The sequence below is a fragment of the Curcuma longa genome, chromosome 7 (assembly GCF_044706935.1).
Source record: "Curcuma longa cultivar G26 ecotype Majalengka, Jawa Barat chromosome 7, ITB_CL_G26_1.1, whole genome shotgun sequence".
Taxonomy (NCBI): domain Eukaryota; kingdom Viridiplantae; phylum Streptophyta; class Magnoliopsida; order Zingiberales; family Zingiberaceae; genus Curcuma; species Curcuma longa.
Window position 1 is genome coordinate 9816529 of NC_133867.1, and position 13844 is coordinate 9830372.

General features: G+C 40.1%; 3 protein-coding genes and 1 non-coding gene across 5 annotated transcripts; all 4 read right to left on the reverse strand.

Annotated features, from left to right (window-relative positions):
* Positions 1–85: 85 nt before the first annotated feature.
* LOC141831652 (reticulon-like protein B4) lies at positions 86–4187 on the reverse strand. Its single transcript, XM_074719061.1, has 5 exons — positions 3921–4187; positions 1037–1217; positions 803–944; positions 661–730; positions 86–579 (listed from the first exon to the last, which is right to left on the reverse strand). The coding sequence occupies exons 1-5, from the start codon at positions 4120–4122 to the stop codon at positions 410–412; spliced, it is 765 nt and encodes a 254-aa protein (XP_074575162.1). The 5' UTR covers positions 4123–4187; the 3' UTR covers positions 86–409.
* Positions 4188–5418: 1231 nt separating this feature from the next.
* Positions 5419–6302, reverse strand: LOC141832367 (uncharacterized). The gene has a single exon (XM_074719870.1). It carries the CDS (start codon positions 6267–6269, stop codon positions 5586–5588), a length of 684 nt encoding a protein of 227 aa, XP_074575971.1. The 5' UTR covers positions 6270–6302; the 3' UTR covers positions 5419–5585.
* A 230-nt stretch (positions 6303–6532) lies between these two features.
* On the reverse strand, positions 6533–6604 carry TRNAD-GUC (transfer RNA aspartic acid (anticodon GUC)). Its single transcript has one exon. It is a non-coding gene; the product is annotated as a tRNA-Asp (tRNA).
* A 702-nt stretch (positions 6605–7306) lies between these two features.
* On the reverse strand, positions 7307–9521 carry LOC141831758 (heat stress transcription factor A-4b-like). 2 transcript variants are annotated; one of them, XM_074719164.1, is made up of 3 exons: positions 9404–9521; positions 8882–9312; positions 7307–8534 (listed from the first exon to the last, which is right to left on the reverse strand). In XM_074719164.1, the coding sequence occupies exons 2-3, from the start codon at positions 9101–9103 to the stop codon at positions 7575–7577; spliced, it is 1182 nt and encodes a 393-aa protein (XP_074575265.1). In that variant the 5' UTR covers positions 9104–9312; positions 9404–9521; the 3' UTR covers positions 7307–7574. The 2 variants fall into 2 exon arrangements, with proteins under 2 accessions (XP_074575265.1, XP_074575266.1); XM_074719165.1 differs by having other exon boundaries at positions 8882–9315.
* Between the last annotated feature and the right edge of the window lie 4323 nt (positions 9522–13844).

Here is a 13844-nt window from a genome sequence, read left to right on the forward strand (position 1 = left end):
AATTAACAGACCTCCTCCACTTTCAAGATAAGGAGAAAACTAGCGAAGCTGACAAAAGACGGACGATTAGAAGCGAGCGAAGAACTGAGAATAAGAATAAAAATATGCCGATTCAAACTTGAATCATCTTTTTGGAATGAATCCCTACATAATTTACCAAGTTCACATATAAAATGTCTAACGAACCCATCAATTCTACTACCTCTACATTGCCAACAAACATAAATATAACATGTAGATTTGCCACAACATAAACCAATTTCAGGATGGCGACCCACATAGAAAAGGCAAGGGATGCTCCCAGCCACAACACCAGTTTCAAAACCAATTACTCAGTGCAGTCACTGAGTGGAGTTCAGAGAACGATATCTACCATCGAGCATCAGCCACCACAGAATACCTCCATGCCTTACTGGATTTTTTTATCTTTCAATGGCCCTTTTGGTATCTTGCTCAGATACTTAGCGTGAACCACTGCATAGTGCTTCTTGAATTCTGCAATTGCCTTCTCGGTGAAGCCATCAACTTCGTCTTCATATTTGTCGTATAAGAAAGGCACAGTGTGAAGTGTGACGAAAACTACAGCCAAAATAAAAGAATAATTTTCAGCTGTAATGGCAAAGGTAAAAAAGGAGACAAGCAAATTGAAGGCAAAAATACCAATATAAAACAGCGTCAAGAAGTTGGTGCAGTTCCCTATGATTGAAAAAACCCAGAGTCCAGCAATCACCTGAATCCAGGACACAAATCAGCATTTAAAAAAAACTCAAATCTTCTTTAACAGATATATTTAGAAGCATACAGTGAGGAATTTCTTCAGATCCCGTCCTAATGCAATTTCCCTTAAAACTGCAAGGCTCCTGTTGATCTCAAATCTCAGAGAAAGTGCAATTTTCACTGTCAGATCTTCAGGAATGCTCACCTCAGGAATGTGTGGACGAGACCTACCATTAAATAAACACAAGCAATCAATCAGAAGATTCCATATCATTCAAAGTAGAGAGGAAAAAGAATTGATAGCAGTGGTCTTACTTACTTGTTAATCAAATTAGTAGCTTTGGACCAGAGAAAAATGATAGCAAGAGCAAATATAAGGGAGTGGCAGACCAGAGTAAGCAAATGGTATTCCATAAGCTCAAACAGGATCCAGATTGTTGTTGCCCCACCAAGGACAGCTGCTGAGGCTTTCTTGTCCTTCCATAGAAAAACATCAGCAGCTGCAAATGATTGGTGAGCATTAGATTATCTAAGATAAGTCAAAACAACAGAGAAATATCTAGATCAGTGATTCATTCAAGTCCCACATTGGACTTGGCAGCTTAAGCTCATCAACCCTTTAGCGTTACATGAATGCACTAAGGATTTTGACCCTGGTGTGTACAAAAATGTGGAGCTGCGTAAGAACACTTTAGGGGAGAAGAGAGAGAGAGAGAGAAGACACAATAAACAGAACAAAGTAAGGTATTGTGATATGGATTGAATATTTGATATCTATATATTTTTGTCTGTATGGATTTTGACAGTTCATCTCAGTGTTTTAATTTTGTATGTAGTTGTTACCTTGCTCTGTTTTGTGTTCAATTTGCATAGTTGTCTTCTTAAATCTTTCACATTTATTGGAGAAACAAAGTAGGAGTGCATCAACCACCTCCACAGCATAAAAGCCATGATTAATATGTAAGCAAAATTATGTATGTACGCCAAGATGAAATACTTGCACTATTGCAAAACTCATGCTCAAAAACTGGATAGGTCAGGGAATGATCAAAAACTTTCAAACACAGATAAAAATTGATTGTATACAGCAATGAGGAGAACACAACCAAATCATAGATGGCATAAATGCACACACATGATGGTTGAAGATAAAAGAATTATTTAATAGAGAATCAACAGGAAGAAACTTTACCTAACAAGGAATTTTATGAATAGAAAGTATAGATATTAATTGAACGAGGTGCAGGATTATTAATAGGTTACATGAAGATTATCTTCAAAGATGAAGTAGAAATCCCGTGGCTTCTCCCTTCCATTCTAAATACCTTGCAGGCCTACAGTGAGTCTCAATCACAAACTCAACCCCACATAGAGATGTGCCCAGAGTCCAATAAATGGTGAATGAGAAAAAAAAAAAAGAAGGCAGACATTGATGCTCAGCCTTCTCAATCAGATGTTATTGCTAGAGCGTAAGAGGTGAAGCATACTTAAAAGTCAAGATAGTCAGAATAACTTCTCAAGTAAGTTTCAATCAAGGCTGTTGGATGTTACTTCCTTTAAAATGAATGTGCAGATGTAGAAAAACAATAGAAAAATGAAAGAAAAACAAGGCTAGGAAAAAATAACAACCATCACAATTTGTGAAGACTATTTCAATGTATGCAATGAAGAACATGTTAATCTTGTTCAGCAAGACTTCACTTGGGTTGATCAAAAGTGACTTCCACTTGCGCTTCATCCATAGGAGATATGTTTCCATTCAATACTACAGCTGATTCTGGTGTAATACAAATAAAAAACAGTAGACTAGAAAAAATGTGTAAAGGTGATGCATAGCTTGACACTAGCAATAGAACAAAACTGTTGTTATGGGATGTGAAGCACATTCCGGAAAGAATTTCATCCCTATAGGAAGATTAGATAATCTATTATATTGCAATATGTTAGGCATGGCCAGTGAAAGATCACTAAGAAATCCCTGGTAGTAGCTAGAGGCACAATATGTTGTTTAAGACATATGTGTCAATAACAATCTCGTTTGAAATTATGGCACAATAGGATCAAACATATCCAAAAGGATTTGGAGGCTCAATCAAAAAACGTAATCTTTTGAGTTATATAGATACCTTCCAGAACTATGCAAAGTGTAGGGAAAATAGTTATGGTGAATTAATGTACAATATTTGTTACATCTAACACTTGCAGGTCCATGAACATGGGCTTTGATGGTGCTTTTTATTTTTATTACATTCAACCATGATTACTGCTGCAAGCTACAGATTTATACCTTGAAATCGAAGTTCAAGTATGATGCCAAGCTAATTTGTTTGTATTTTTGAAGACAGACTGGTAAAAAATTGATGTGCATTACAGCAAACGATCGATGCGGACAATGCAAATGATTTTTAAGATTTGAGAGCTCATAACGTCTGGCGTTGAAAGAGTCACTTCACAATCAATTGAATGGCTTAATAGATAAATAAAGAAAAATAGAAGCATAGGGTACTGTTGTTTGCTTGTTGAACTCCATTCCCTGCAATAAATCTTAAAGTATCCTTCTAATGCCTGGTCTGAACGAGAAGAAGAAGAAAGGCCCTAAAACTCTCAGAATATTCCCAGTTGCTACAGCTTCAATCCCATCTTGGTGTAATTCATTCTCCAAAAAGGGGATAGGAAACACAATTAAAACATTTCCTTACATAATGATAGCAGGAATCATAGGGTAAAAGGCATGATAGTGCAGTAGCATGAGCGACAGAAAAACAAAAGATCCAGTGGAATGACTGAAAGAGCTGGTACTAAATTCAAAATCAGTTCAAATCAGAGAACTTGAAACCTTATGGGACACTTAAATAAGAGTCCTCTAATGAAAAGCAAAAAAAAAAAAAAAAAGTTGCCTCCTAAGAGTCAGATAATCCCCCAGGAAATCGTTAATAATCCTCATAAAACTCGTCCAATGGAATAGTCACTTGAATTAATAAACCAAATCAGGTTTTTTTTACTAAGAACTAAAGACTAATGGTTTTTAATTTTTTTTAAATTTTGTTATAAAACAATGGCTGAAAAATTCAACCGACTCGATATAAAAGGGGATAGGGGATAGATCACAGAGATCGATCCCAAAAGCCTAAAAGCCAATAGATCAGAATAGCCACGACGATACTCGAACCGATCTGGAAGAGAAAGCAAGATCAAGTTCGTACGCTTTCCACCGCCCAAGATCCGGTGCACGGGCTTCTCCCGGCCGAAGAGTCGGTAGATCTTGGCCTTGGCGGCCTCCGCCACCGCCGACACCTTCGACTTCTCGTCGTCGGAGTCTGACGACGACGAATAGTCGTCTCCGCCGCGGCTCTTCTCCTCTATCTGCTGGATCAGCGTCTCCTGACTCTCCTCGCGCTCCGCCATCGCTGGATTCGCCTCCCAAATACTGCGCGTTGCTCCCAAATGTTTCAGATTCGTTTCGAGACGAGTGAGAGGAGGCATCCATCCGTGGGCCGTGGCCTTTGTAGCGCTGGAACGCAGCGGCTCCAGGATGAGATCAGGGCCGTCGAATCCGGCAAGGGTGGAGAGCAATGTTCAAAGGCGCTGCTCCGTTAACTAACGTCGCCGTTACTTCCGTTGGCCCCGGCGTGAGATCCTCGTCGACGGACGACACGTGGGATGGTGGAATGTTCTAGATAGTGGCTGTTATTTTTTCATAATTTGTATGTTATTTTTTATTTTAATATATTATAAATTACTTTATATTTATATAATAAATAATATTGCAGGTAAATTATATAATAGGTAAAGTTAGGAATCTTTATATAATTATGATATCATAATTATTATAATATAATATTAATTAAAATGGATAAAAATAAAATATTTATACTATAATTATTATAATATAATATTATTAATATGGATTATATTAAAATATTATTAAAATATAATATTAAGTAATATTAATTAAAAATATTATAATAATTATAAATTATATTTGTTATAATATAATATTATTAATGTTTATAGTTGAAGTATTTATATTTTAATAATTATAAATTCTTAATTATTATAATAATGTTAAAAATAAAAATATATTAGGTGATATTTCAATAATAAAGAAATAATTTCAAAATAAACTCTTTTAATTTTTACTCCTCTTCTCCCATAATAGATGGAATCTATCACCTCTGGTGTCACGCTCATCTGTGAAAAAATAAATAGAAAAATTATAATTGGTCACGACGGAGAAGAGCATTATCTTGTCAAAATTTGACCTTTGTTCACTTCAACAACTCTGCTCGTAACCAACTCAACTATGCCCCAGAAGCATAATTTTTACTCTCTACATAAGGTGGAATCCGCCACCCAAGCGGCTCCATAAGATCACCCTCATGACTATCTATGAGGAAATAAATCGAGAAGTTACAGTTGACCACGAGCGGCTCTACAAGGTCGTCTCCATGACCATCTATAAAGAAGTAAATCGAGAAGCTACAGTTGACCACGACGGAGGAGAGTATTATCTCGACTTCGTCAAAATTTAAATCCTTGCCCTTTTCTACAACTCTACTCTATCGTAACCAATTCAACTATGCCCTAAAAGCATAATTTTTACTCTTCTACATAAGATGAAATCCGCCACCCAAGCAGTTTCCACAAGGTCGCCACGTAACTTTTACTCATACACATATATAAAAAGGTTAATTAGGTAAGTTGACATCATATAAACTTATTTATTTTTAAATATTTTCTACAAAGAAATTAACTAAAGACCTTTAAAAAACTAATTAACTAAATTTTAACCCCCAAACGACAAAGAAACAAGCTACAGCTCAAGCGTGGCGGTCTCGATTCACGGCCGCCCGCCGATCCGCCGTCGATCACCTCGCCGTCGCCGTGCAATCCGTGCTCCGTATCTCCTGCCGCGCCACAGAGATCACCATGAGTATGCTGCAATTGAGTTCCATCTCCAGATCGCGCTTGTACAGACCCATCACGTTCATCCTCCCCGGAATTCCCGTGCGGCTCGCCAGCCTCACATCCGCCCCGGCCAGGAAGTCCGCCGCCAGGTCCAGCCGGGTAGCGACCCGGTCCACCAGCACGTCCACGCGCATCGCCACAGTGGCCGACCGCCGCGCCGGCACGCGCCCCGCAGCGGCGTACGCCACCCCCACCCGCTCCCCGCCGTAGTAGAAGTACGTGGTGCTGTTCCCGAACCGGAAGGAGGCCATGTTGGGGTTCCGGATGGCGATCCCGGCGTCGAGAGTAGCGTTGAGCGACAGTGGTTGGAGGCCGAGGTCGATGCGATCGATGGAGAGGGAGGTCATGCTCAGCGCGGGGTTCTTCACCCTGAGGAGCGTGAGGGAGAGTATGAGGACGACGAGGCCGGCGACCGCCACGGCAGCTGCGAAGCAGAAGAAGCAGCGGAGAAGGAAGCGGCGGCCGCGGCGCCGCGTGGTCGGACACTCGGCGACGACGGTCGGCGCCTCCTCGGCTACGGAGGGGGATAACGAGGCGGCGAGAGGCTTCGTCTGCTCCTCCTGCTTCTTCTTCTTCTTCTCCATGATCAATGGCGCCGGGAAGCAGAGGAGATGATCTTGTGCAGATGGAGCATTAATGGCTTGATTTATTTGAGTAGTTGGGAGAAATATTGTTGGAGCGATCAGTTAATGCGCTGGTGTTGATACAAATGAAGTTGAACCCGTCGATCGCAATCTCCAGTTGCCGACAAGGCTACAGATGTTTGACTGCTTTCAATAATTTCCTGAAGAGGGAAAATATAAAATAATAAAAATTCACCGTCGAACCCACCAAAAAAACGTAAAAGCGCCGTTGCCGGGGATCGAACCCGGGTCACCCGCGTGACAGGCGGGAATACTTACCACTATACTACAACGACCTTTAAGTCTGAGATTATTTTAAATAATATATAAGTTAATAAAATTCAGCCCCTGTTAACAGAATTCAGCCCCTTTATTCCTTATTACATTGTATAAAATTATGTTTAAAGAAATATATTGCCTTCGCAACCTTAAAAAATATTAAAGGAAAGTGGCATCGTATTTTCCATTAATTTTTTTCATTTTAGTGCGTAGAAATAAATTATTATTATCTAAAGATCGATCTGCCAGAAGGTTCGGCAGCGTCCCAAGGTGAAGGTGCGCTCGCCGCGTCCGACGGCGGCGAGGGCGGAGGTGGAGAGGACGAGGGCGGCTGCCGGAGAGAGGCAGGATTGAAGCGGTTCGCGGTGGCGATGTGCTCGTGCGATCCGCAGCAAGACTTGAAGAAATCGATAGTGACCGGAGACGGATGATATGGCAGAAGGGAATTGGTATGCAGGAGGAGCTGGAGAGTTTGCTCGCCTGCCACCTCTCCCTCAACTCCGACGAGCATCACGCCATCATCGTCAAGAGTTGAACCGAGAGCGACTCGTCGCCGAATGTGATCCCACCGTAATGTGATCACCGATCAAAATTTGACCAGTCCATAGAACACCAACAAGGGTTCAAACGTATGCATCTTGTGAACAAAGAATCAAATGCATCTCGTGCATAACGTTCTTTGACTGCAATCAACTACTTGGCAATCCTCTGCCCACACAAATCACGAAGAAAGAGCCAACTGAGTAATATTTAGTTCTACATCAGCAGTTAAGATCACGAAACTATGGAAAGTTCAACTACAAAACACCAACAGAAGCCATTTTCTCTAATGCTAAGTATGGAAGCTGAACTGATAGCTGCACAGTTATTGACATCCATGTTTAGTGCTGTGCAGGAAAACAACCTAACAATTTATTAACTTAGAACTGGAATTAGGTTTCCTTTGTTGCAGTGTTTGATTATTTTCAGGTGATACCACATTCTTTCTCATCTGGCAGGCTCAGCATCTTTCGTATCGTGGGAACCTGGAATCTCTGTGAGAAATTGTTCCCAGAATACATCGTTCTTCCCTGTAGGCGCTGCTGAGATTGCGCTCCCGAGATCTCTTGACGAATCGATCTCAGTGGAATCTGGCTCCAAATTTACATCAATTTCTGAAAACCTGCTGCCTGAGTCCACTTCTTTTTCGTTTGCAGGAGGAGTTTCTGCTAGACTTGTAGATTCTTGCATCTCTGGTGATGACTGTATGTTTTCTACGTGAGGTGAAGAAGAATGCTGAAGTTTCAATTGCGGATCCACATCAGTCTCTCCTGATGAGGCATTCATCTCTGAGATGATCACGTTCGACGGCAGGCAAGGAGCGAGTGTATCGTAGGGCATGTCGTCCCCGGACGCTTGACTGACACCTCTGAAGAAATTCTCCAAAGAATTCAGAGATGACTCCATCTTCTCGAATGGCTCCATGTCGAATGTATGTTCCCTCGCGGTGGCCTGGAAAGTTTCAACCTGGTGTTCTTCTTCTGCGCTAATATCCTCGTTCAAGTAGTCTATCCTCGGCAATTTCCTCTTCTTGGTGTGAAGATCAGAGTGTTGCACGAGGTCAGAAAGGAAAACAGGGTTTTGTATGATCCGGGCCATGAATGACATCAAACCCTTCTGTCGATTTCCGACAACCTGCAACCTTTCCTCCAAAGACTGCATTTGGCATTCCAATCCAAACTGCTTCTGTGTGTGCCTCTGGATCTCGTTCCAAAGCCTGCGCTTCTCTAGCTTAAGCTTCTCGATCTCTTCCTCGAGCTCTTGTTTATCGAATGAGGAATTCGCTTGGACGAGTGAATGGCTATGGATTGGCTTGCGTCGGTATATGTTCTTCAGGAGGTGTCTCTGTCCTCGTACAAAATCCTCATTTGCAAACTCCCACTGATCAGGGTCTACTTTTCTGAAACCCTACAACAGAACATGAACACTTCAATTCTCTTCGATCACCACAAGAACATTAGACAGACACAAAATCTGTATCTAATGAGTCGATTGCTGACCAAACCAAAGAATTCAAGATCCAAACAGAGGAAACCTGTGTTCTTAGTTTCTATTGGAAGATCATAGTTCAGGGAATGAAAAGGATGAGTTGTTGTCAAGGAGACAATTCAACAAACAGGAAGTAGGTCAAAAAAAGCAGGCGAGATTATCCAATCAAGAAATGATCAGAAAAACAAAAAATAATCATAGCTCAAGGGATTGCGAATTGAAGTCAAAAAAGTAGGTCTTTTTCTAAGGAAAATTTTCTTACTCACATAAGTGTTGAGCTGCCGGACGAAGCTGGAGAAATTATTGTGCTTGAAGTACCTCGGTAGCAAATCCCTAGCGAACTCCGGCGCATTCCAGACGACGAAGCTCGCGTTGCTAGCGCTCCACGAGACGACGGAGTCCGTCGACGGATCGTCCACCATATCGTACGTCTTGATGAGGAACGGCGGCGGCGAGTTCGAACTGCCGCGAGAGCCGCTGTCTTCCATCTCTATCGGCCAATCGTGACCACAGCTCCAGAGCTCGCATGAAGATTAGGGCGAGCTTGAGTCCGACCGCCAAATCGCCTCTCCAAGGACGAGCTCCATGGATCCGGTCCCTCTTCCGAAGGAGACCGCTTTGCTCGCGGATCACGGCACTCAAAAAACAATTCTTTTGGGGGGAGCTGATCTCCAAGCAGGCGGCGCCGGCAAGAAATCTGCTGAAAGACGCGACCTTTACGTTGAGCGAGATCAAAGAAAAGCGAAAAAGTGAGGAAAAAGTAACCAAAAAGAACAAATTTTACAAACCTAAAAACCGAAGAACGAACAAGAGACAGATGAATTTTTTTCTCTTCTTCCTCTCCTCCTCCTCCTCCTCCTCCTCCTCCTCGCTCTTGTTTCCAGAAGCGAGAGATGGAATTCTTCCAAGTCGTTCTGTGACTCTGGAGATTTGTTAGTATTCGACTAGAAGTCGTCGGAATTTTCTAGAAGACGAAGCAAGCAAGAAAGCTCAAAAGTCCATTCTGGAAAATCATGCCTTTTCTTAGGGAATTAAAATGGAGCAATAAATCCACCCAAAATTGTTACTTGTTAGATCTATCGCCATTTTTTAATAAAATTTTATTCTTTTAATTAAAATAATAATAATAATATTTTAATATAATACTTTTAATTAAGTTGTAGTAATTCTAATTTATATAATAGTGCTTTTGACTAAAGTTTTTAAAATAATGGAATTTCGAATAAAATAAAATGAAGTAATTTTTTGTAATGAGATGTTTTTTTAACAATAACAAAAATAATTTTTTTACTTTAAAAAATAATAAATATAATTGCTTGTGCTATACATTTTATTTATCATTAATAGTTTTGAACCACCATGTTAATTGGTAAAGTTGGTTAAGCTTATGAAATTTTCGCATTGTGCTTGGTGTGACTTTAAATAGGTTATGCCGTTAGTGGTAGGCTCACTGTACAAAATATTTAATTATTTTAATGATATAATTAATAATTTCAAAAATAATATATATATATTTATAAAAAAAATACATGCATAACTTGACTTAGGTTAAATTGAGCATGACCTACTTTTTTTTAAAAATTAATATTATTATTTTTTTAAAAAATCTGGCAGGCAGTGAAATACATCGAACCATTTATTAATAATTAAGTGGTTGTTTAAAAAAAAAGAAAATAAAATTCTAGCAGGCAGTGAATACATCGAACCATTTATAGTGATAGTAAAAAAAAATAATTATTTTAAATCAGATGATAATATATTAATTTTTATTATTAAAAAAATCTAAAAATATTACGGAATGCATTATATTAAAAAATATTTAATTGGTTAAGTTGATGAAGTGCTCGCTGTTAAAATAAATATAATTTTGGACCTCTTATTTAAAAAATTTTCTTTTCTTTTATTATATTGAAATTGTGGGGAAACTTAAAAATCATATTTTTGTATAGTTTATCAGTCAAATAGAATGAACATTTACTAGGAAACTATAACAAAATTAATCTAGTTAATGATATCAATTAACACGCTTTTCTGTAAAAAGGTGGAATCCGCCACTTTAGCGGCCTCACGACCATTTGTGAGGAGGTAAATCGAGAAACTGCAGTTGGTCACGATGCAGGAGGGTATTGTCTGGCTTCGTCAGGAATGCAGGAGGGTATTGCCTGACTTCGTCAGGAAAAAATTGTAGTGGGGTTTATAGTTTTATTAGTCAAATAGAATGAACATTTACTAGGAAACTATAACAAAATTAATCTAGTTAATGATATCAATTAACACGCTTTTCTGCAAAAAGGTGGAATCCGCCACTTTAGCGGCCTCACGACTATTTGTGAGGAGGTAAATCGAGAAACTGCAGTTGGTCACGATGCAGGAGAGTATTGTCTGGCTTCGTCAGGAATGCTTGTGAGGAGGTAAATCGAGAAACTGCAGTTGGTCACGATACAGGAGAGTATTGTCTGGCTTCGTCAGGAATGCAGGAGGGTATTGCCTGACTTCGTCAGGAAAAAATTGTAGTGGATAAACTTTTTATAGTGACCGGCCTTATTGAAAGAAATTCTGCGTACCCATCTTTTCATTATGATAAAATATATAGAGAGTACATGAGTATTTTTAGGCTACAAATTAAGATGAATATTTACATTCTAATAATGCAGAGATTATTTCTATAATCTAACAAGGTAAATATTTACATCTAATAATAAAAGATTTATAGAGATTATTTCCATAATCCAGAGATTATTTCCATAATCTATCACACCCCCACAGTCGAAGCGGGAGGTTGCCGTACGTTGAGGCTGTCTCGAAAATCATCAAAGAGTATGCGCGGAAGTCCTTTAGTGAAGATGTCGGCAATTTGATAACGGGACGGAACATGGAGAACACGCACCTGTCCACGAGCAACTTTTTCGCGGACGAAGTGGATATCCATTTCAATATGTTTAGTGCGCTGATGTTGAACGGGATTTCCTGAGAGATAGATCGCACTAACATTATCACAATAAACCAATGTGGCCTTATGGACCGGATAATGGAGTTCCAAGAGAAGGTTTCGGATCCAACAGGATTCGGAGACAACATTAGCTACCCCTCTGTACTCGGCTTCAGCACTAGATCGAGACAGAGTAGGTTGACGTTTAGAAGACCAAGAGATTAAGTTGTCTCCAAGAAAAACACAGTATCCAGAAGTGGAGCGTCTAGTATCGGGGCATCCACCCCAATCAGCATCAGTGTAAGAGATGAGACCAGAAATCGAAGATTTGTAAAGATGTAAACCATAGTCAAGAGTGCCCTGAATATATCGCAGAATTCGTTTGAGAGCATTCATATGTTCACCCTTCGGGTCATGCATATGTAAGCAAACCTGTTGCACAGCATAAGATATATCTGGTCTCGTAAATGTAAGATATTGTAATGCTCCGGCTAAACTGCGATAATGTGTAGGATCCTCATAGGGAGATCCAGAAGAGACACTCAGTTTAGCCTTAGTATCTACCGGTGTGGATGATGGCTTACAAGAGGTCATGCCGGCCCGTTCAATAATGTCCTCAGCATATTTACGTTGACAAAGAAATAACCCATCCGCATGCCGTGTAACGGTAATACCCAAGAAATAACTGAGAAGGCCCAAATCTTTCATAGCAAATTCAGCAGCAAGGAGGGACATAATAGATTGGCGAAGTGCATCAGATGAGACAGTGAGAATGATATCATCAACATAAAGAAGAATGTATGCCATGTCATTTCCTTTTTGATAAATAAATAGAGAGTGATCAGATTTGCTATGGGAAAAACCAATGGTGGAGACAAAGTCAGCAAACCTTTGATACCAAGCCCGAGGGGCCTGTTTAAGGCCATATAGAGATTTCTTCAATAGACACACATACTCTGGATGTACAGGGTCTTTGAAACCCAACGGCTGATGCATATAGACGGTTTCATGTAACTGACCATGCAAGAATGCATTTTTAACATCTAACTGATGGATGAGCCAAGATTTTGATAAAGCAATACTGAGAACGGTCCGAATAGTAGCTGGTTTCACCACAGGGCTAAATGTTTCATCATAATCTACACCAACTTGTTGTGATCTGCCATCACCAACAAGACGAGCTTTATACCTCTCAAAAGAACCATCAGATTTCTTTTTATGACGAAAAATCCACATTGAACGAATAACATTAACATCAGAAGGACGAGGCACCAACTCCCACGTCTTATTTTTAATAAGAGCATCATATTCATCTGACATGGCCGCTTTCCAATTCGGGTCGGACAAGGCAGCTTTTGGGTTACGGGGAATAGGGGATGGTGTAACCGATGATGTCAAATTGAATTGATGTTTGGGCTTAAAGATCCCATGCATGCTGCGGGTTGTAATGGACCGAGGCAATGCTTGGCTTGTTTGGTTATGATGTGGGCTAGGTGAAGAGACTAATGGATGTGTTGTTGTAGGTGGATTGGGTTGTGGAGAAGTGCTGTTGGACCCAGATGAAATAGATGGGTGAGAAGAAACAGGTTCTGGGTGGGGTATGCTTGGAGCCGATTGAGAAGGGCGAACTATAGTAGACTCTTGTTCTTGCTGATGAACTGGGGTAGATTGACTGTGAAGATGATGGTGCAAAAGGGGATGCAGACCGTCACTCAAAAAATCATAGGAGTGGGAAGAAGGAGCATGCAGGTTCGCAAACGGGAAGTTAGACTCATCAAAAATGACATGTCTAGAGATAATTATTTTACGACTAGACAAATCATAACACTTATATCCTCTATGATTGAGCGGATATCCCAAAAAAACACAAGGGGTGGAACGAGCTTGTAATTTATGTATTGTGGTGGAGGGAAAGAGAGGATAACATAAACACCCAAAAACTCGTAAATGTGTATAGGAAGGATCCCGATGGTAAAGAAATTGAGTTGGGGAATAATTAGAGAGTATCTTGCTAGGGAGAATGTTTAAGAGGTATGTTGCCGTTTGGAGGGCATGATGCCAAAATGATGGTGGCATAGAAGAGTGAGCAAGAAGAGTTCGAATCAAGTTATTGATTGCTCGAATTTTACGTTCGGCTTTGCCATTTTGTGGAGAAGTATGAGGGCAAGAAAAACGAAGCACCATACCATTAGTGTTACAAAATTGCTTAAAAGTCTCGTTATCAAATTCCCTCCCATTGTCACATTGAAAACATTTAATATTTGTCTCAAATTGGGTTTGAATGAGTGCACTAAAAGACA